The sequence below is a fragment of the Trachemys scripta genome, chromosome 3 (genome assembly GCF_013100865.1).
Source record: "Trachemys scripta elegans isolate TJP31775 chromosome 3, CAS_Tse_1.0, whole genome shotgun sequence".
NCBI classification, from domain to species: Eukaryota; Metazoa; Chordata; order Testudines; family Emydidae; genus Trachemys; species Trachemys scripta.
In genome coordinates this window covers 66,837,356-66,861,537 of record NC_048300.1, presented here as the reverse complement: position 1 = coordinate 66,861,537, position 24,182 = coordinate 66,837,356, and the positions used below count along the sequence as shown (strand labels likewise).

Sequence of the window (24,182 nt, the reverse complement as noted above, 5' to 3'; positions counted from 1 at the left end):
TACTTTCTAGCTAGTCCCACCAGACTTATGACGTCCCTATTAAGGCTAGATTGTGACTTGGAATATGCACCTGCATAAGGGCATAAAGCAGAGTAAGAACAGGAGTAAGCAGGTGCTGTGACCTGTTGCATTCCCCCGGGATCATGAGGGTGGGAAGGGCAGGGGAGTTGGTAGAGCCCTGGCTCCACCCATCCAAGTAACTAGCCAGCACAGCTGATCTGCAGTGGGGGCATCATAATCATTACTGGTACCAGCCATCAACAATTTATCTCACACAGACACAGAGCCAGAGGAAGTTGTGCCTCAGGGGGTGATGGTGGAGTGTCTCAATGCTTCCTGGGACTACTACTAGACTGGTGCAGCTTGTGCAGCACCGCTGGCTCAGGACTGTGCTAAAAGCATAATCTAGCCCTTCATTTTCAATGAAAAATGTTCCAAGGTGTTAGATTTTGCCTAATGATTACTAATTTGTTTATGATGCTGACAGGCTGAATTTCTTTCTTTTTCAATCTACATTATGTGAGGCGTCACTTTGTCAGTTCAGGGGAAAGGCAACGAAGTAGGAGCAATCCTTTCTTTTAATTTTTTTTTAAAGAAACAAAACCATTATAAGAATGAAATGAATGAAGGCTGTTCCTCATCAGTAATTTTGCTTCCCCCTGGGCTTGACAGTATTTAAAAATGAAGCATTTTCCTTCAAATATAACTTGAGCTAGCTTGGATCTTAGTTGTTCATCCTCTCCATTCCCACCCTCCTCAAAAATCTGCCAACTACTTTTCCTACTGTAATTAAATATTTACAGATGGTACCTTGGAGTATGTTATTTATACTTTCTCACCTACAGCCCTTGAGGCATTTATACATCTCCAAACAGTGTGCAATTAAAAAACTGTCACTAGCAATATTAATATCCTAAAAGTTTGTTTTTGGTGTGTGAGAGATGACTGAACAAGCATCTTTTAAAAAGGCACTGAAATAGAGAATGCTTTCTACTGTATTTTGACAGCCAAGCACAATGGGGTTCTGGTGCATGACTAGGGCTCATAGGTACTGTAATATACATACATACATACATACAAACAAACAAACAAAACAAACAAACAGTAATAGAAGATGATAGGCCAAATGTATCACTGGTGTAACTCCACTGATGGCAATGAAGTTATGCCAGACAAATGTGGTCAATTACAGTATTCATGCTTTGAATTTAGACTTTGACTAGTAGGTTTAAGTTTTGCATTCCAAGGACTGAAGCAAAATTCAAAGCAGTTTAATAGGTGCATAATTCTTCATTTTGTAAAGTAAGTGTTTCCATTTTTTAAATTAAGTGTTAAAACAAATTGTAGTTTTTTCACCCAGGGCTGATTGGAAGACAAACAGAGCCTGTAGAGAAGTGAAATTTGAAGTCCAACGAGTCAGAGTCCTGTATTTTAAATATTCAAATTCAAGTTTCTTGTCTCTGTGAATACTAGGCCACCTTCTGAGATGCTGTAATTCAGCATAGCTGCATTGCAATGTTATGCCAATTTACACCACCTGAGGATTTGGACATCTAAAAATCTATTAAAGAAAGTGATTTAGGGAGAGTCTGTTCTCCTGGACTGCTAACGGGACTGAGAGCCAGGATTTCCTCAATTCTAATATTAGTTTTTGACACTGATATGTTGTACAGCCTTGGGACAATCAGTTAACCTTTGTGCATCTCATTCTGTGGTCTGTGTTATGCAGGAGGTAGCACTAAATGGGCATAATAGTCCCTTCTGGCCTTCAAAATCTATGGTTCTTTGCTAATTTTAAAATGGAAATAATAGCAATTTCTATTTCACAGAGGTGTTGCAAGAACTACTTTGAACAGGGAAAGCACTACTGTATATAGTGTTAAGTGATATTATTCAGTGATTGAGACAATAAACAATGACCAGAGAGCATTAGGGGATGAATAGGAATCACTGAAGTTGTTACTCTTAATTTGCTTCATCTTTATGAATACATATTTCTAGGGAAAAGAAGGTGAAAGAGCAAGCAATCCTTTTCCACCCTTTCACTGTGGAATCCCTCCAGCTCAGACATCACTGTCTTTGACATTCTCCACAGGCTCCTCTTATTTTCTGTCAGTAAAGAACTTAAGTATGCGAATGGTCCCATTGCTTTCAACTAGACTCCTCACTTGCTTAAAGTTACACGTGCTGAACTCCCTTGCAAGATTGGGACTAAGCGTGGCAAAGGGCATTATGCAAGTGCATTACATTTGCGTGAATTTCAACACCATGAAATTGCATGTATGGATATAAAGTATATATTTTGTGCCTCATATCTGATCTACTGTAGCTCATTTTCAGTTAAACAGTGAATTTGAAACAGATCTTCATTGCAGAGTCCCATTCTACCTTCGTTATTCTGTTCTCATAAATAAAGTAACTGTAGTGGGGCGGCTGCCCCACCCCCACGTTAGAGGCGGCTGCAGCAGGCCAGTGGGCCTGCGCAGACGAACAGCCGGTAGGAAAAGGGCTTATTGGGAGCCAATCAGGGCCAGGCTCAGCCATATAAAAAGGCTGCTCAGGGAGAGAGCAGGCAGTCTATCCCAGACCTTCGACAGGGGAAGGTCTGTCTCCAGAGATGGGAGACTAGCACCTGGGACAGCGCAGTGCTAGGCAGGCCCGGGGGAGCAGAAGGGAACTCCAGCCTTGTGTCTGCCAGGCTGCAGGCCCTGAGGGGAAGGGCCTAGCCCATGTGAGGGGCCAAAGGGGAAGTGGCCCTGCACCCTGGCCATCGTGGGGACGTGGACAGACGGAGGGAGAGAAGGAGGGCAGGACAGCTGCCACTAGAGGGTCCCTGGGTTGGGACCCAGAGTAGTGTGCGGGTCTGGGTCCCCCCCTTGCTCCTTGCCTTACACCTGGCCGACGGGCGTGACCGTCTTGGGCTGCCCCATCCCCCTGCCAAGAGGGGTGTGACTTTAGAGGTGCAGTAGCCCACGATGGCCAGGGTGCAGAGAGACAGCGGATTGTCCCACCCCTGGAAGGGGACGAGGATGGACTAAGGGCACTGCCGGAGAGCAGTGGCTCGAAAAGGATGCCGCGAGTTGGTGAGCGACGCGGGCTCAGACGCCAACCGAGGGCAAGATGACGGACGGGACACCATCAGGAGGGGGCGCTCCACTGGACTGAGCTAATTCCTGAGGACGACCAGCAGGGGGCACTGGGTGGTGAGTCCCAACCCCGTCACAGTAACAAATATATTCAACAAAAGAAATAAATTACCATAAGAACGGCCATACTGGGTCAGACCAAAGGTCCATCTAGCCCAGTATCCTTGCCTTCCGATAGTAGCCAATACCGGGTGCCCCAGAGGGAACGAACAGAACAGGTAATCATCAAGTGATCCATCCCCTGTCACCCATTCCCAGCTTCTGGCAAACAGAGGCTAGGGACACCATTCCTGCCCATCCTGGCTAATATCCATTGATGGACCGATCCTCCATTAATTGATTTAGTTCTTTTTTCAAATAAATTAGCAACATCAGGAGAATGGGATTCTGCAACAAGTTAATACATTTATATATCATGCTAAACCACAAAGATTTTTTGCTCAATTGGAATTGTACATATTCCCAAATGGTGTATTGGATTATAATTTCACAAATGAATTTATTCTTGAAATATTTTTTCTTCTCAAAAATCCTTTGCATGAATTCATATTCACTGTTTCCTTTCCTTTCCTTTCCTTTCCCTTCACACACACACACACACACACACACACACACACACACACACCGCCAACTTTTTATGCACTATTATTTTCTCACTATTATGTGAATAGTTCTATCTAGAAGATATATTACTGAGCTATTTCCTATTTGTTTTCCTATTGATTCATTGTCATACTTATATTAATTTCACTATAAACTGACTTATTTGTATCAATAAAAGACTTTTCACACATCTCAAATAGAAGCACATTTTCTTTACACTTGCTAATTCCAACAAAATTCTGTTCTGGTTTATTTCCACACCACTGTTTCTTTTTGCTCTTTTCTGAAGAACCATTAGTACCCATAAGATCCTCCTATGTTAATGCACAGGTAGTCCAAATATTTAGTCTCTCAATATAAGTTTGCATTCCAGGTTGTTCAATAAAGTCACGTACCTATTCAAACACACAGATTTTTGGCCGGGGGGGAGAGGGGGAGATAATGGTGGGGGGAAGAAAGAGCCTCCTACAGAAGGCCTGTGAAACACTTAAGTCCCAGGTAAGCTCTGTTCTAAGAACTGCAGTTGGAATTAAGTGGCACATAGACCTTGTGCAGGCCCCCGGCATAGAGGTGAATTTCACATCAGTCACTCTTACAGTCATGCTACCAGAAGGGAGGGCCACTGGGGAAGGGGGGACCCTCAGAGCTGGTTCAGGAGCAGAAGTCCTCCACATGGATGACCCTAGTCTGTCACTGGATCCACTAGATATGAAGGAGGGGAATCCCATTCCCTTTGATGGGAGGAATCTCTGAGAAGGAGTTTCTATGAAGATCCTCTTCCAAAAAGTACCAGGCAGTAGCTTTTAAGGTGGAAGGGAATAAGCTGGCACTGAATTTTAGAATACCTACAAAACAGAGATCATTTGGTTCCTGACTTCAGTAACACTCAATTCTAAATATCTATCAGTAAAAATTTTTATAACCAAATAAGCAATTTAGTCAAGAGCACAATAGAACAGAGAGCATTATCTGGCTGCATTCCTTGTCAGCAGCATTGTTTAATCTGAGGGTTTATATTATCATCCCTTTGTTCTAAAATGAAAGTCCCTTTCTGATTTATTGATCTTGTTTGTGTAAGTGGAAGGAAAACTTTTGGATACTCTTCTGCTGTGGATGTTACAACACTATCTAATTAGGTCATCATCTCCCAGTAGGTCTCAGCATTGCTTGTTTTATTAAGACCTGATATTCTTTGATGTTTTAGGTAGTTGAAAAATGCAAATATTAAATTGAAAGTTTATCTAAATTAAAAATGCAATGACGCAATTGCTAATGTAAGACCTGTTAAAATGTCCAAGGAAAACATATTATTGTAATTTACACAGACAATGAAAAGTAGGTAGCTTAAACAAACAGAATTTCAGAGAAACATCAATCTTGTTCCCAAAGGAGATGGGTAATGAAGTGAAAAGTACACTTTCCAAATAATTCTGCTAAGTTCATGGACACAAATAATACTCAGTTAAGGCTTTGAGTGATGTATACGTACTGCCTTTAACTATAAACATGTGAGTTGCTAATTCAAGACATCATTAAAAGTTAACAACAAATCAAAACGAACAGATAAATGTATTTAAAACCTAAAAATATACATGATTCTGATGCCATAACTTGTCTAACTACTCATATGGTTTGGTACTCACATGGGACAGAAACAAAACAAAAAAATTCACAGCAGAACAAAAATAGGCATATTATCCTCTCCAGTCCATTGGACTCAGTGGGTATACAGTGGAGACTAAAGGGTCACCTATGTATCGTATCACTCAAGAAGCTTTTTGGGGTGCAAGGTCTTAAAAAATTGTCATTGTTTCCCTGTGTCCATGGAAGATCTGCATGGACAAAGGAAAGGAAAAAGGAAGGTAAAACTGTTCAGCTTCTATAGACTTAATCACCATGCATTATTCTTTTAACATACTATATGTAGTCAAGAGAGCTAAATTGACAATGAAACATTCTGATCCTTGCCTCCTAGAAGCTCTAATGGTTTAAGGAGCTACATTTTTTCTTTCTTACTTTCTTATCAGAGCCCTTGTGACTTGTTTGTGGCATGCATTTTTACTTCTCTTTACATTTTCCATTATTTACTATTTTCAGACTTTCACTCTGATTACTTAATACATCTATTTCCCTACTGGCCTTTTCTGTCAATGGTGACTCTAATGGAAATAGCAGTAAGAAGCTGTTTGAAATCTGGGGACTTGGAACCATTGGTGTGTATCTAGTAATAGCAAACAACATTTTGTGATGGCAGCCAGTGCTTACTGAAGAGCTGACAGCGCCATTTAGTTACAGTTTGCAAATGTGCAACTCAAATTGTCTACAGACCAAAATCATCCTTAGAAACAATCAAAAATATCGGTCAGAGGCAGAAAATGTGTCTTAGATCTGTTTGTAAAGCACAATGTTGGCATTTTATAAATGTATTTTGAGAAGAAAATACATGAAAATCCCCCGAATCTATTTCCCTTTGATGCAATTCTTTACATGTATGGATCACCATGCAGAATTGTATCATACCCCCCGCATCACGCAGACCTCAATCATGCCCAGTTCTAACCTAAAGACAGTCGGGACAGATGCTGAATGTGAAACATTTGCATAGACATTGGCAGAGAGCTCTTGTGAGGATCCATTTGACCCTGACAAACATACTTCCTGAAGGTATTTCAGCCAAAACAATTCCCAGATTGTTCTGCAGGAGTCTCAGTGGGTAAAATTCACCCCTGGGTAAAAGATCAAAGCCCTTTGGCACTACTTAATTCCCACCTAAGATCTATACTGACTTAAGAGGTGCACAGGGATGAATTTCACCCAGTATCACCAATGCACTGGAGCGACTGGGAGAATGTATTTAGAAGAGTGGGTATGCCGGGGCAGCAAGTTATATACATTTGTGGTGCCCGGGCTCCAGCAATATTCAGAGCCCGGGGGCCCGGCTCCACCAATGTTTGGGGCTGGGTCTCTCCCCCGGCCCTGCCTGCTGCCCCCGCGCACCTCCCCCAAGTGTCCCCCTGCCCCCACTTGCTACCCCCACTCACCTCCCCCAGCCCCGAGCCTGCAGCTCATGCTGCCTCTGCTCTGCCGGCTTCCAGCATCAACTGCTGCCAGAGGGTCCTAGTGCCCCCCATCCACTAATGACAAGGCAGGCTGCCCTTCTCCTGCCCTTCTTCCCTAGCCCTGAGCCTCTCCAACGCCCCCAAACCCCTCAACCCCAGCCCCAGACAGAGCCCTCATCCCCCCGCACCCTAATCCTCTGCCCCAGCCCTGAGCCCCCTCTTGCATCATGAACCCCTCATTCCCAGCCCCACCCCACACCCCAACCCTCTGCCCTAGCCCTGAGCCCCCTCCCACATTCCAAACCCCTCATCCTCAGCCCCACAGCCCTCACCCCTGTACCCCCTCCTAACCCCAAACTCCCTCCCAGAGCCTGTAACCCCCCTTGCCACACACCCCCTCCCACCCCCAAACTCCCTCCCAGAGCCTGCACCCCTCACCCCTCCTACACCCACACCCGCAGCCTAGAGCCTGCACCCAAACCCCGTCCCAGAGCCTGCACTCCTCACCCGCTCCTGCACATGCACCCCCAGCCCAGAGCCTGCACCCAACTCCCTCCTAGAGCCTGCACCCCCATCCCCTCCTGCACCCGACCCCTTGCCCAGCCCAGAGCATGCCCCCAAACTCCCTCCCAGAGACTGCACCCCTCACCCTCTCCTGCACCCCTACCCCTTGCCCCCGCCCAGAGCCTGCCCCCAAACTCCCTCCCAGAGACTGCACCCCTCACCCTCTCCTGCACCCCCCCCCCCTGCCCCCCCCCGGAGCCTGCACCCAGCACCCAAACTCCATCCCAGAGCCTTAGTCAGGTGGAGGGCAGAGTTTGGGCGGGCAGGTTCTGGGCACCACCAAAATTTCTACAAACCCGCCACCCCTGGGGGTATGGATGGTATAAGCTAAACCAGGGGTTCTCAAACTGTGGGTCGGGACACCAAAAGTGGGTCATGAGACCATTTTAGTGGGGTCACCAGGGCTGACTTAAGCCTGAGTCTAGGGTGACCAGGTGTCTGGTTTTCGACTGGAACACCTGGTCGAAAAGGGAACCTAGCGGCTCCAGTCAGCAGTGCTGCGGAGCCAAGGCAGGCTAGTCCCTACCTGTCCTGGGGCAACGTGCTGTGCCCCGAAAGTGGCCAGCAGGTCTGGCTCCTAGGCGGGGGAGTCACGGGGCTCCACGTGCTGACCCTACCCTGAGCACCAACTCCACACTCCCATTGGGCAGGAACTGGCAAATGGGAGCTGAGGGGGCACCGTGCCTGCGGGCGAAAGCAGCGCATGCCATGGACCCTCCTGTCACCCCCCCCTCGCCTAGGACCCAGATCTGTTGGCTGCTTCCAGGGTGCAGCATGGTGCCCCAGGACAGGCAGGCAGCCTGCCTTCCCCCCCCCCCCCCCCCCGCCCCGGCTGTGCTGCTGACCAGGAGCCGCCCAAGGTAAGCCTGTGCCCCAACCCTGAGCTACTGCCCCAGCCCTGAGCACCCCCCAGCCTGGAGTCACTTCCTGCACCCCATACCCCTCATCTCTGACCCCACTCCAAAGCCTGCACACCCAGCCCAGAGCCAGTATCCCCTCCTGCACCCAAACCCTGATCACTGAGCTCCCGCGAAACAATGGAGTCCCCTCCTGCACCCCAGAGCTCTCACCCCCCCTGCCCTAGCCCAGAGCCCTCTCCCCAACTCCGAATCCCTCAGCCACACACCCCAGCCTGGACCCCCCTCATGCACCCCAAATCCCTCATCCCCAGCCCCACCCCAGAACCAGCACTCCCAGCCCAGAGCCCTCATCCCTCCCACACCCCAACCCCCTGCCTCAACCCGCAGCCCCCTCCCACATTCCGAATATCCTTGGCCTCAGCCCCCCAGGCTGGAGCCCCCTCCTGTACCCCAAACCCCTCATTCCCAGCCCCACTCCAGAGCCTGCACCCCCAGCAGGAGGCCTCACCCCTTCCTGCACTCCAACTCCCTGCCCCAGACCAGAGCCCCCTTCTGCACCCTGAACCACTAATTTCTGGCCCCACCCTGGAGCCTGCACCCCCATTTAGAGCCCTGACCCGCACCCCAACCTCCTGCCTTAGCCAGTGAAAGTGAGTGAGGGTGGGGGAGAGCAAGCCATGGAGGAAGGGGGAATTTAGTGAGTGGGGGGTGGGGCCTCGGAGAAAAGGCAGGGCTGGGGTGTTCAGTTTTGTGCCAATAGAAAGTTGGCAGCCCTACCCAAGCCCCACTGCCCGGGGCCAAAGCAGAAGTCTGAGGGCTTCATCCCTGGGTGGCAGGGCTTAGATTACAGGCCCACTGCCTGGGGCTGAAGCCCTATGGCTTCAGCTTTGGCCCCCTGCCCGGGGTGGTGGGGTTCAGGCTTTGGTCCCAGTCCCCCCTCCCCCATCTGGGGTGGCAGGGCTTGGGTAGGTTCAGACTTTGGTTCCCCCTCCTGAGGTTGTGTAGTAATTTTTGTTGTTCAGAAAGGGGTCGCGGTGCAATGAACTTTGAAAACCCCTGAGCTAAACTAAGTAGGTAGGTAGACAGGCCAGCTAGTTCTGAAACAAAACCATTAATACAGTAACTGGGCTTTAGCAGATAAACTAAGATTTAAAAAAAAAGAAAAGAAAAGAAAACTGCATACACATTGGGCAGTGACTTCCATCCCATATAAACACACCGAATTCAAGTGCATGAAGAGCCTGGGGCAGGATGCTGTTGGGCCTCTAGAAAAGTGACTTTAAAAAGCTGCGGGCATGCATGAAGACAGGCAGGCAATGATCGTTCAAGTGCCAGAATTAACAAGGGAAGGACTTTTTATTTTGATTTTTGAATCAACACTGGATGGAGTGCAGTGAATGCAATATGAAGAAATGGAATGGAGTGGGAGTCCAAAGTCAGCATGTAAGCAGCATGCAGCCAGCTATTACTTCAAATGTTGATATGTCAGAGTTTTATTTAAGAAGAAAACGGTTCTTCATTGTAGTATCTTCTTCAGTGAAATTATTAAATCAGTCAGTCATTTCTTGACCAGAAATTTAGCACGTTTCTTCTATTCTCTCATGTTCCTGTGGCTGGCCCTGAGTTACAAACTCAAACTCACTCCCGCCCCCCAACACTTGTATTTTTCCCCTGGTTCTTGCATTCCTCTTCTGATGGTGATTTTCTCCTACTAGGCAACATTGAATTGGATCTGTCTTTAACGTTCTGTCTTTTATCTATTCACAATTTGGATTTTCTTGGATTTCTTCAGTCTTCAATTTGAAATTTCCAGAATCATGAATTTTAGGATCTGTGTGCATCCCCACTTAGTAGACTACACATTATGTTGTCTCTCTCTTTCTTTTATGTTATCTTGCACCTTGTCAAATCGTGCATCATATTACATCACAGCCTGCTAATTTTGAATGGTTTAATGTTTTGGCTGAGATTTAAACAGATGGATAGTTTTTGTTTAGTTTGAGTATTTGCCAACAATTTGAATGGTGTAAAGCTGATCCCAAGTGAAGCCCACACACAGCCACAGAGAAAACCGAAAGCAGGAGGAAGTATTGTATTTAGATTAGATCCATTCTTGTAGACATCAAAGTTGGAAGGATGTCAAATTCCATAAGACATCTAGGTCTTCAATCAACATGAGTATACACTACCACACAAAAGAATGCAAAAAATCCTCCATTCTAAATTACAAGGAGATGGGGAGAAAGCCAGAGTGTAACTAAAAGGATAACTTTTTTTTTTCCTTTTTAAATTGAACATAATGCTTGTGAAAGTTACCAGGTTGACAGCCTGCAGAGTGAAGTCCTGTAATTATCCATAAAAATAAATATAGCATTGGTACCCAATCTTGACACAGAAGAATCACCTCAAGGGACCACTCTTCATGTCCATTCAATCCACGGCCACTGCACTTTGATTGCCAATGAAGGTACCAACTGTGATGGTAATTTTAATTATGAGGAATCATGTCTACTAGAATTTAAACTGGAAAGATCATCTATTTCACATAGGCCACTGAAAAACAGCTGTTTCCCATTCCCAACAAGGCTGATTTTGTATTCCACTGCCTCTGCTTTAAGGCTGCCATGCAGTCCTACCTACAAAACATCATTTTCTTTTTTAAATTCAGAACTGACATTAATGGACAAGAAGCAATGGACTTAAATTGCAGCAAGGGAGGGTTAGGTTGGACATTAGGAAAAACTTCCTAACTGTCGGTTGTTAAGCACTGGAATAAATTGCCTAGGGAGGTTGTGGAATCTCCATCATTGGAGGTTTTTAGGAGCAGGTTACATAAACACTTGTCAGGGATGGTCTAGATAATACTTAGTCCTGCCATGAGTGCAGGGGCTGGACTAGATGACCTCTCGAGGTCCCTTCCAGTCCTATGATTATATAGAATTGTTTCATTTTATACCAGGGCAAAATGCAAGAGTTCAGTCACTTATACAAGTCACATTGCACACAGCCTACCTTAGTAGTGAAGTTAAAAACCCATAAAGATCAGATTAATTTTAATTAATAGCCTTAAATAAAAATTGACAGACTTTTAAAAATACATTTTGTTGTTATATGTTTAATGATTTGAACAGGTTAAAATCTGGTAGCAAGGGTAAAACCTGCTATGAGCCCATGCCAGGCTCATGTTGAGAGGTGGCACAGAATACAAAGGGGTCCATACTCCAAGATCTGGATTGAAGGCCTTTGGCTTCCTGGATATTATTTTATTCAGATGAAAACTGATTTAATTCAGAATTTTATTTTGTGCCTCTGGGATAAACACGTGTCTATCTCTTCTTGAAAAGAAACTTGGAAAGGGTTGCAGGGAATTATTTGATGGCTTTATATTTCTTAGGGTTAGTGTACATTTCTTTCCTCTTTCTCCAAACAGGACAAGTTTAAACAAAACTGGGCATGTAAAATTCCTCATCATGGCTGCCTAAGGTCAGGCTTTCAGCCTGAGACTCAAGCTCTTAAGGGAGAGTTCAAGACCTCAGGACTATCCCCAAAAGCTTAGGACATACTGAATAGAATAAAGGGAAAACAGAGTCCAAGCAAACTATAAAGAAGACCATTCTTATGAGAATGAGCCCCATTGTTGTCTTGCTTCAGATGAAATAGGGAATAGATTATGCACCTGATTTTAAACAAAATGAAGTTTGTTTTTTCCCCCAAATAGCAGAGAAGTCAGTCAAAAAAAAAAACAAAAAAAAAAAACCTCAGGCTCTTCTATTGGCCAGCAGAACTAAGTATTTCTTCTGGTTTTGGCCACTGATTTCAGAACAAATTAGAAACATTACAATGTGAAAATATAAACTAGTTTTCTGGTAAATTTCCCACAAAAATGTTAATGCTATGTTTTCAGTGATTTTGCATCTCTCAAGGTTTGTCCTCCTGCAAACCTCTGTAAAATGGCAATTTTCCTACTGAAAACATTCAAAATTCCATTTTTGGAAAACACCTTTGCCCAGGAACATGGTCATTTTCTCTCAAATATGGGCTGATTTTCACTGGAGAAGGAGCCCATTTTTAAGTGAAAAAATTGTGAAACATGGCAATTTTTCAGTGAAAAAGCCCTATTTAAATTACTAGTATAGTACTTCCATCTTATGTTGTGAATATTTCCTTCATCTATATTCAGAGTCTCATTTAAGACGTAACTTTTCTTTTCGGTATATGCTTTTCATAAATTATAGTAGCTCTCTGTGTTACATTAAGTATAAAATTGCAACTCTACTATTCTGTTTTACCATTATCTGTATTTCTGAAACCATGCTCATCACCATAGTATCTAAGTGCTTTCCAATAGTGTATTAAGCAACAAGACAAACATCTGTCTTTTGTTTGTTCCTTCATCCTCTCCCAGGGGAGAGAGATGTGCAGTGGAGTGTTTGTTTAATAATAATATATAGCAACGTGTTGCTATATGTTTATGTTAGAGAAGGCAAGATCAAAGAAAGGTGCCTTGTACATGTACTCTTTCTCTTCTGTTTCCCCACAACTATAATTCTATTAAAGAATACTCGACAATCCCCAAAATGTCCAAAATGGGCTACTAAAAACTAATGGCAGAAAATATAATCACATGGAAAAGAATGCTGTGTGTGTGTGTATTTATCTTTAAATGCTTCCTCTGCATTTGGGTTAAACTGATTGCCTGGAAGAAGATATGCTGTATTTCACTGTTTATTACTATGCAAGTATAATGAGGATAGTGGTCAGTTGTTCTCTACATCCACTGAAGGTAGGACAAGAAGTAACCTACTTAGTCTGTAGTTGGGGAGATTTGGGTTGGATGTTGGGAAAGACTTTCTAACTGTAAGGATAGTTAAGTACTAGAATAGGCTATCAGGGGTGGCTGTGGAATTCCTGTCATTGGAGGTTTTTGAGAGCAGGTTGGACAGATACTTGTCAGGGATGGTATAGGTTTCCTTGGTCTGCCTCAGCACAGCAGACTGGTCTTGATGACCTCTCAAGATCCCTTCCAGTCTTACACTTCTGTGATTTTAAGTCAGGCGTACAGAATGTCTATTCAGTAATGTCCAGGAACTACAAGAAATTTACTTCCGCTCCTGAAGTTTTGCACATGAGGACACATGACCAAAGAGTGGAGATCTGTAAGGACACTTCCTTTTAAAGGAGGTTTGTAAAGAACTAATTAAGGTCTATAAGTATAGAAGACAGCAATGAAAAAGTGAACAAACATATTGGAATGTTTAAATGACCCATTTATGATTACCAAGTTCAGTCACAGCTATATGCTGGAAGTGCTAATTTTTACTATTTACTTTCAATGAACCAATTAACATCATAAGCTGCTGTAGCCAAGCTTACTTCAAAAAATAGTTCTGATTTCGGAGCACAGAGAAATTAAAAATACTCTTGGTACAGCTGCGGAGATCCCTTATCTGGGAGATGAATGGAATTAATAAATCTTTTTAGTTCCAAAAATGTTAAGAACCAGAAATGGTCTCCTAGACTGTGGTGATTTAGCTACATGCTGAAAAATACTTCTACAGTGGCTTTATTATTATTATGTCAGCTCCCAAAAGTGTGCTAGGTGCTTTATAGAGCAAATAAAAATGCATCAAACTGATTCTCCTCTCACTCATAGACTATAAACTAGTTTCATATTGATGTAGCGCCATAGACTTTAATGGAGTTATTCCTGATTTACAGTGGAGTAAGCAAGAGGCGAGGCACTTCCCCAAAGAGCTTAAAGAACAAACAGGATAATAAACAATGAGGGTAACAACCGTAGGGAGGGAATGGGGTGAAAAAAGGCAAATGTTACACCAATAAGCTACACATACACTTTGGGGGAAATCATACATATGACCACCAGTCACAAAACTTTAACCCAAGGTTTATTACTAGTTATTTTCTATTAACAATCTGATCCTCCTCCCATTAAAGCCAATGACAAAACTCCCATTGAGTTGAATGGGATCAGGATGATGCTTGCTTTGTGACTAGATGTCTGTTAATTGCTACCAGAGATTCTTCATGATTTCGGTACTTAAAAGTGAACTGAATTAGCACCCTGGTATAATTAGGATATGTCTAGACTACAGCAGTGAGTCTTAGAGCCCAGATCACCTGACTTGGGCTAGCAGTATGGGGCTAAAAATATCAGCATAGAGATTCTCGCTCGGACTGGAGCCCAGATTCTGAAACCCAGAAAGGGGAGAGGGTCTCAGACCCCGAGCTCCAGCCAGAGTACATCTACACCTACACTGTCATTTTAACCACGTAGCTTGAGCCCCACGAGCCTGAGTCAGTTTACCCAGGTTCTGAGACTCACTGCCATGTTTTGTTTTGTTTTTGCAGTGTTATACGTATCCACAGTTTCCTAAAGCAAGAAGAGATTTCAGGCATAAGTAGGTCTAAAGGAGAAGAAGGGGAGGGCTTGCTCGATTTTGTTGCTGTTCATTTGTTTGTTCCCTCCTCCCTCTGGTGACCTCCTGGATATTTCCTAAGCTATAAGGGATAAATGAGTGTCAATGACATTATGCATATAATTATTCATTACTGCTGCCTTTCTTATATTATCCTACTGTATCCCTTGACCACTCCTGTTGTGAGAAAGACACTCACTGTACATATTAATGGTCATGAAGGACTTTATTACAGAGATTCTAGTGACTACCTGCAACTTGCTTGAATTTTGTTACAGGAAAGTGGCTATTATGAGGGAAAGAGAGGAGCGATGGGGATTTAATATCCCTCTACCCAGTCCTCCTAGCAGGACCTGTGATCCCTGAAGGCATCTCTTCTACTGCAGGTAGGGGACTATCAAGACATAGGCCTCATCTACACTGAGAATTTGCCCCAATTTCAATCATCAGTGGCCAGCGACTGGCCTTGCTGCACCAGGGCACGCCCTAGTGTAGAGTAGCAAAGCCACTATTTGTGCTAGTGGAGCTTTCTCCTGATTGAATCTAGAGTAAGATGCATGGGTGTGAAGAACGGTTTGCCTGTCCATACCAGAGGTTGTACTAAGGCAGCTACACCAGGGGCTGTAGTTGGGGCAAATCCATTCTGTAGACAGGAATCTTAAACAGTCAACTCTGGTGGAGCTCTTCTAATCTAACTGATGTTCCAACAGCTGAAGATTTAGAGCACAAAATGAACATATCTTTATTTTCCTGTTTGGTATGCTGACTAGCAGTCTCTATAAGCAACCTAATGGTAGAAATTAAAATACAAGCCATGCTAATTGCATTTTGTATGTTTGTATTTTTTGGTCAGTCAGTTACCCTGCTTTTCATAATGACCATTTCAAACAGCCAATCCAGTCACAGCTTCTATGCTTCTCAGGGTGGAAAAAAATCTTTTTTTTTTTTTAATTGTTACAAACCGTTGGCTTGCTCTGGTGAGACTTAACCATTTACTGAGGTTACACTGTGTTACATGGTGGTGTCTAATCACTTATAAGCATATGGGACTAGATTGTAACAACACAACCTATCCTTAGGAGGTAGCTGCTCTGCCCCAAGTGCAGACCAGGAACCTGTGACTCCGAGGAACACGATTCAGTCCCTAGATCCCTCCTTGCTCCACAGGGAAAATCAAACTGTGTCAGCCTTTGCCGGGTGCAGGTTACTTTCTCCCCACTCCACTGTGTCAGCTCAGGGGAGGAGAGAAACTCCAGGACTCCGCCCTCTCATGCATGCCCTGTCCATCTACGTGGGAGGAGGAGCAGCAGCCCCACAGAAGCCCCTTTGAGCTGTGACCCACAATGCGGGTCGCCAAAGCACTTGAGGTTGGAAACAACTTACACCTTCAATAGGGCAAAACTCAGTCAGTATCTCTAAGCTATGCCCTCTCCATTTTCAATGGAGCAATCATCAGCAAGCCATTTTTGCTAAGTGTCTAGTGTCATGCAGAATTACACCTAAATCTCTTCTCAAAACCACAGAATATTGGAGAGGCAGGAGCGGCGCCAGGGTTTTTGGCGCCCTAGGCGGGGGTCCTTCCGCGCTCCCAGTCATCGTCAGCAATTCTGCAGTAGGGGGGTCCTTCCATGCTCCCAGTCTTCGGGGCACTTCAGCGGTGGGTCCCAGAGCGAGTGAAGGACCCGCCGCAGAATTGCTGCCAAAGACCCGGAGCGCGGAAGGACCCCCCCTGCCGCCGAATTGCCGCTGAGGGCAGCAAAATGCTGCCCCCCCAAATTCTGGTGCCCTAGGCGACCACCTAGGTCGCCTAAATGGAAGCGCCGGCCCTGTGGAGCAGTAGCTGGATGGCAGGGATGGTTTGGGGTAAATGGACACTCTTGTTGTGGTTTGGAAGCAGTAGTTCATTATCTTTCATCAGCCTTATTGGTCATTATAGTCTCTACCCTCATAAATAGCTTCCAATATTTCAGAGTGGAAAACCATCCGATTGTTAACGCATCCCCCGAGAGAGTTGATACCACGCAATGGGAAAGCAGCAGAAAACAGAAATATTCATGGGGGAAAACAAATGAGAATCTCCTCCTCCTCATTTTGTTTAAACTGCCACACTCTGGTGCCCAACATAAAGGGAAGAGGTAATCAGAATTCAAACATCTTTCACATTAGAGATTGTCAAAAAGACAGGGAGGAAACTGTAAAAATTTCAAAAACAGTTTTGTTTCTGAAAAGCACCAATTTGGAAAATGTGCATGATGTTTCCCCACCCTTTTTTACACAAGGAGGAAAAAGAGGAAATCCAAAAATGAAGAATATTTGGGTTTTTTTTACTTTGTTTTTTAAAAAAAACATTTTTCATTAATGTTCATTATTTTTAAAAGGCCAAAAAAAGGCCATTTTTGACCAAAAAAATTCATTAGCGAAATGTTGATCACCTTTACTCAGCATACACCTTAAAATCTGGCCCCCCATCACCATCTACACACTTGTCCATCTAGCTAGCTCACTAGCCATGGATTGCCAATGCACCATCATAGTTACAACTATGTGCCAGGTACAGCAGCTGTACTGTTGGTTTAAAAGTTTCTACTGGTTTGAGAATTACCACCAGTTGGGCCAGTATTCCCTGTTGTATGAATAGGGAATCTCTCCAGAGGTACAAACTTTCAAAGTAGTGGACACATTTCAAATACCACCATTGCACAAGAAAGAAAAGAGACTCTGAAATAAAGGGCACTGCCATCACTAGCCCCTCAGCAGCTGGTGCCAGAAATTTCAGAAAAAAACCTCAGTGAACTGCAATTCCACAGAGCCATGGAACAAGGACACCAGGACAAGAAATGCCAGTCAATCCACACTATAGTAGCTTTTAATCCTTTTCCAACCACTCAAAATCACTTTTGCCATGTCCTTTAGTCCAGCTTAGACTCATAGACTCTAAGGTCAGAAGGGACCATTATGATCATCTAGTCTGATCTCCCGCATGATGCAGGCCACAAAACCTGACCCACCCACTCCTGGAAGAATTCTCTCCCTTGACTTAGCTGTTGAACTCCCCAAATCATTATTTAAAGACTTCTAGTTGCTCAGAATCTTCCAGCAAGCGACCCCTGCCCCATGCTGCGGAGGAAGGTGAAAAACCTCCAGGGCCTCTGCCAATCTACCCTGGAGGAAAATTCCTTCCCGACCCCAAATATGGCAATCAGCTAAACCCCGAGCATGTGGGCAAGATTCTCTAGCCAGACCTTCTGGAAAAGTTCTCTGTAGTAACTTTTAATATCCCATCATTGACCATTGTTATCGACCTATTGACTAAAATCACTGTATCCCATCAAACCATTCCCTCCATAAACTTGTCAAGCTTGATCTTAAAGCCAGAGAGGTCTTTCGCCCCCACTGTTTCCCTCGGAAGGCTGTTCCAAAACTTCACCCCTCTGATGGTTAGAAACCTTCGTCTAATTTCAAGCCTAAACTTCCCGACGGCCAGTTTATATCCATTCGTTCTAGTGTCCACATTAGTACTGAGCTGAAATAATTCCTCTCCCTTCCTGATATTTATCCCTCTGATATATTTAAAGAGAGCAATCATATCCCCCCTCAGCCTTCGTTTGGTTAAGGTAAACAAACCGAGCTCCTCGAGTCTCCTTTCATACGACAGATTTTCCATTCCTCGGATCATCCTAGTGGCCCTTCTCTGTACCCGTTCCAGTTTGATTTAATCCTTTTTAAACATCGGAGACCAGAACTGTACACAGTACTCCAAATGAGGTCTCACCAGTGCCTTGTATAACGGAACCAGCACCTCCCTATCCCTACAAGAAATACCTCGCCTAATGCATCCCAAGACCGCATTAGCTTTTTTCACAGCCACGTCACATCGCCGACTCATAGTCATCCTGAGATCAACCAGGACTCCGAGGTCCTTCTCCTCTTCAGTTACTTCCAACCGATGCGTCCCCAGCTTATAACTCCCCCAGTTTAAGTCACTGCAGAAGATATTTTGCCTCCTTCTGTTTAAGCTTAGAAGAACTGAATTTGTATTGGTAAATGCTGACAAATGTTAATTTCACCATACACACAAAACCAATGAAAAAAATATTTCTATTGATAATAATCTAAATTTGCCAGAGAAGAACAGTAAGAAAAATGCTGTTTGAGAACTGATCAGAGTTTAAGACAATTTATTCTGCATATTTTGATGAATGATGTTGACAATTAAAGCTTTTATAGTCATTAAAACATAAACTTTTTGAATCTCAACATCTACTGTCACTAAATAATTGTCTTCCACCCCCTCACCGCCCAGGTTAATTCCCCCCTCATCATTTAAATCAACAAAAAATGGAAGAAAAATTGTTAAAACCCATAATTTTGTGCAACTGTAAATCGATAAACATTTTAAAATGCTTAAAAGTCAACATCGATATCACCTATCAAAATTATTAAAAAATAAAAACCTAATTCTATCAATCAACCTTACTTACGTTCTATGAACCAAATCCCAGTTCCCTTGATGTCAGTGGCAAAATTCCCAATTATCTATAATAGAATCAGGATCTAACCCTATATTTTGAAAGAGAGATATATGTAGCATTCATTTCCAGTCTCTGTGGCCACCGAGGGTTATAAGTATAATGTTTCCCCATCTGGGTGTTTGTGTTGGGTTCCTCACAGGAATTTGGCAAGTCTTTCCTACATACCCAAATGTATATGGGATCTTCTGCCACATATAGATTTAGAACTGATGGCATAACAGCATTTTATAAAGGAAACGAAATCCATCTCACCTTCCTCATTTGGGGCTCAAGAGAATTCTTACATTTCTGGCACAAAGTTGGTTTTCTAAGTACTCCAGACGGGTTGTCTGCAACTAGCTTTTATATCAGTGCAGAGTGAGTTGTGATGCAGGTATCTCATGTTTTATCTTTATTGCTCAGAGTTTCCATTTGTGTATCTGGTTTTTCTCAACACTCCTCCAGTTTAGTTAATTGAGAAGAGATGCCCTTGATTTTTGTCTCAAGGGAGAATAAAGTTGTTGTTTTTTTTTTTTTACAGGTCATGTTCTCCTGCAATGCATGAAGCACAGGGTTGCAAGACCTGCAAAGCCAAAGGAAGCATGCAGCTGGAAGAAACATAACTTCCTATTTTCACTTTTAGGTACAGACTGTATTAAAACACTTCTCCTACACACTGTCCAATCAAAGCTATGGCTTTTAGGTTCATTGCATTTTAAATGAGAGCACATTTTCATAATAAAAAGCTAGTCTATAAGCAGCTGCTCTAGTTTCTAGATATTCCTAGTTCCCTGGCAAAAGTCCATTCCCACTTGTAGCTTTTCAGCATCTCTCCCCCTGCACCCTGAGAACAAGCCCTAGATCTAAATAAAATTATCTTCAGGAGTGGCTAGTTAGCCCAGCCCACCCCACCCCTCCAGTTTAGGCCATTTCTGGATGGGAGAAGGCATTGCTCACTACCTATCTCTGGAGGCAGGAATTAAACTGGTTCACCCACCCTTTCTTTAACAGTCACAGCCAGGTGGCAGTACTCCGTAACCTCTGTCTAGCTCTGTCCTGCTGTTCTCATCTAACTGAGGAGGCCTCTGGGACCGCCCTACTCTATATCACCCAGAATGCACCATTCACTTAAATAAATACAGAAGACAGGCTGTATCACTTAACTTTTCTGTGATGCGGCCCCCAGGGAAAGGAGCATTCCCCTCACCCAACAACTTGACACTGAAGCAGAGTGGGCCACCTTGCTGCTGACCAGCAAACTATAGCGGTGGTGTGATCTCGAGGTGCAGGTGGCAGTGGATTACCACACCTTTTCAGAATGTCAAAAACTCAGGGTTTCTTGAGGGAATGGGCAAAAGGTTGGTTTGGTTCTTACAAGTAAGAAGTCACCCATCAGTAACAAAGATGACATTAACCTTTACTATTAACCTTATCCTTAAATCATGCAGTTTTCTGTTTTCTTTCCACAAGCCAAATTCATCACTGGTATAGCATGACTGAAACCTGTAAGGTTTTGCTAGGGAAAAAATAAGACCTGAAGTTTTTCCCCACTGATAAAATGGGGAGAAAAAGCTCACAACAGAATTACAGTATTGTTTCTTACTAGAACAGATTTTTTTCAAAATGAGTATATTTCATATCTTTAAAATACCATCTGCAGAATGAAGTTACATCAGACCCTTTGATAACAATGAACTTTTGCACATCATCACCACTCAGACTTGTAAAATTGAAAACACTTTCATGCACTTTGGGTCAGATTCTGATCTGGTGCCAGTCCAGAGTAACAATATTGATGTTAATGGAACTACTCTGACTTTACACCTGCATCATCAAAATCAGAATCTGATATTTTGCCATTGACAAGGTACAAAATCCGATTCAATTTCCTGAAAAGAAAAAACAAAACAAAACAAACAAGTTCACTTGAGTTTTTCTTTACTGGTAGTGAGGAAAGAACAGACTTCCTGCCTTTTCAGACTGATGAAACTGGAAAGGCAACCCTTTACTAGATCTGAGCACAACAGAATGATTGCAACCGTAAAACAATGAGAAATAACAAATGAGTTCATTATAAATATAAAAGGGTTTATTTTACAAGTTATTGCCACAGGGAGCCATAAAACAATACACTCTAATCCACCGATAACAGTCAATAGTCATCACAATACAGGCTTGTTAATCAATACTATGAAGTCATTTTAATTTAGCTGTTAGCCATTCCTTCACCAACTATCTTGTAATCGCTAATTCACTAGCGTATCCATTTTTGGCAAATGTTATAAAAACTGTAGCTGTTTAGTGAATTGCAAGGCAGCAATGTGAGGGGATGGGGTGGTATGCTGCCACACCCTAGCATAGCCCAAGTAACTTTACACATTACATTCTAATCAAGTATTGAAGTGGGAAATCAAGCCTGTTTTAATGATGGAGCATAAAATCACTGCCTTCGAAAATAAAGGCCCAAATACACTTCTGGCCTACAGTCACAGTGAATTTGTCCTTTGAGACAAAAATAGAGGGCATCTCTTCTAAATTATCCAAACTGGAAGAGTGATGAGAAAAAAAGATATACATGTGGAAACTTTGGACAATAAAGATAAAAAATAAGGATACATCACTGTACACTGATGTAAAAGCTCGAGAAAGGCAGCCTACTTGTAAACAACCGCCTGGAGTACTTAGAAAACCAACGCTTACATCCTAAATCTATCTCATTTCATTCAATTAATCATGGTGCAAATCCTGAAGACCTTATTCAAAGTTAAGTATCAGAGGGGTGGCCGTGTTAGTCTGGATCTGTAAAAAAGCAACAAAGAGTCCTGTGGCACTTTATAGACTAACAGACATTTTGGAGCATAAGGTTTCGTGGGTGAATACTCACTTTGTCAGATGCATCTCCTGAATAAGGTCTTCAGGATTTGCACCATGATTAATTGGATGAAATGAGATAGATTTAGGATGTAAGCGTTGGTACTCCAGACGGTTGTTTACAAGTAGGCTGCCTTTCTCGACCTTTTACATCAAAGTTAGTGAAAGTGACTTTTGCCTGCAGCAGGCCTCGGTAAGGACTTCAAGATTTGATTTAACATTAATTACCTGGCTACAAAAACTTTGTGTTGTGACAGGATGTAGAGGTTGTGATAAATGAAGTGTGGTGGGGAGCTCCCTTTGATGGACACCGAGCAAGCCAGTTAGCTGTAAAATCCCTCTTGGTAGCTGTTCTCTGCTTGCTTTACCTGTAAAGGGTTAACAAGCCCACAGGTAAAAGAAAAGGAGTGGGCACCCGACCAAAAGAGCCAATGGGAAGGTAGAACTTTTTAAAATTGGGAAAGAAACTTTCCCTTTGTCTGTTGTTCTCTGGGCTGCAGGAACAGAGCAGCAATGCTATACGCAGGAATGCTGTGTAAGGTTTGAACCAGGTATGAAAAAGTATCCTCCATACCTAGAAGCAATTATTTGGATAGGGAATGTTTAGTTAGACACAATCAAGTTTATTTCTTATTTTGGTTTGTGGATCTCCTCTGTGCTAGCTCCAGATGCTGAACTCCCAACAAAGCTATTTTGGGTGTTAATTTTTGGAATTGCTCTTTTAAAATCTAGCAAAAAGTCTAAGTTCCAGATGTATTTTCTTCCTTCCTGTTTTTAATAAAATTTACCTTTTTTAAGAACAAGATTGGATTTTTGTGTCCCTAAGAGGTTTGTACATATGTTGTTTAACTAGCTGGTGATAACAGCTAATTTCCTTTGTTTTCTTTCTCAGCTCTTCTCCTGAAGAATCCCCTTTTGCATAGGTGCCCTGGACTGTGAACCAGGCGGCCATGGATTCTAAACCCGCCTCTTCCATGCTGACTGCTGTTGATATTTCTATGCACTTCACAACCTGGCCCTGAGCATAGCCTCATATGCTTATACTAAGAGGCAGGCAAGTATCATCCCCCTGTTTTATAAATAATTTGACTGGGAGGTTATATAAGATCACTTCTTGCAGAAATGGCCACAGAATCCAAGTCTCATTCATTCAGCCAAACTGACACTCAGGCAAAATGTGCCAAATCTAGGTACTTATAACCACGGTATCACATACTACCCTTTTCCAGGGCAGGATTAAAACCTAAGAGATCTAACCCAATAGTTATATAACCCATTGACAATATGAATGCTCCATTCTCCACGAGTGGCTGGCTGGTCCATATGAAGGATAACACTTGTTCCTTTAGGTCAAATGGTAGAGGTCTGTGCTGGGGCACTGACGTTCCAGAGCTCAATCATTGCTGCTCAGTCATTTTTCTGTTTTCTTGGTTGTTGCTTCTTAATAACTGGTTTATTGTTGGGGTTGGATCTGCTTTGAGCAGGGGGTTGGACTAGATGACCTCATGAGGTCTCTTCCAACCTTAATCTTCTATGATTCTGTGATTAACTCACACAGTGAAAACAACATCTTTAAAAGCAGATGTATAGTTATTAACCTTTATAGTCTGTCAACCATGATGTGAGGTGCCACAAAACACAGGTGCTCCACATTTTGATTATTTGTCACATATTTTGGTTGCTTCCATCACACAGTGGCAGGTCTGACAATTGAGAGATATGCAGTCAAATCCCACTGCCAAATGACAACATGCTGGCCTTACCCTTAGGAAAATAAATGTTCAGTACAACTGAAAATTACATATACGCTAATTAATAAATGAATTCTTATTCTATAAGGAGTGTGTGCTATAGCTGCATATCATTCTTTAACATCAAAATAAAGCAAATTCAGCCATCCAATCATGACTTTAAAGTAGTGGTGACATCCTGAGTTAAAGGCGTTGTCTACCCTAGAAAGGATTTGGAGGGACTGGCAAACCCTCTTAGTGTAGATCCTGCTTATATTAGCGAAAGAATTCTTTTGACAGCATAGCTCATACCAGTTCCCTGACAAAATAATGACATTTTGGCTGGTATAAGTATGTGTGCATCTGCACTAGGAGTTTTGCTAGCCTAGTTATGTCGGTTA

The 24,182-nt window shown here is 43.2% G+C and overlaps 1 protein-coding gene across 3 annotated transcripts in view; it reads right to left on the bottom strand.

The window, feature by feature from the left end:
* Positions 1-24,182, bottom strand: part of SMYD3 (SET and MYND domain containing 3) — a 634,393-nt gene that overhangs the window by 378,649 nt on the left and 231,562 nt on the right. The window contains exon 1 of one of the 3 annotated variants that reach the window (XM_034764986.1): positions 19,454-19,545. The exons of 1 other annotated variant lie outside the window; for it this stretch is intronic. In XM_034764986.1, coding sequence (XP_034620877.1) covers positions 19,454-19,462 — 9 coding nt within the window. In that variant the 5' untranslated portion in view covers positions 19,463-19,545. Of the gene's footprint in view, positions 1-19,453; positions 19,546-24,182 lie in introns of those variants that run through there. One more of the 3 variants, XM_034764987.1, reaches the window with a different exon arrangement.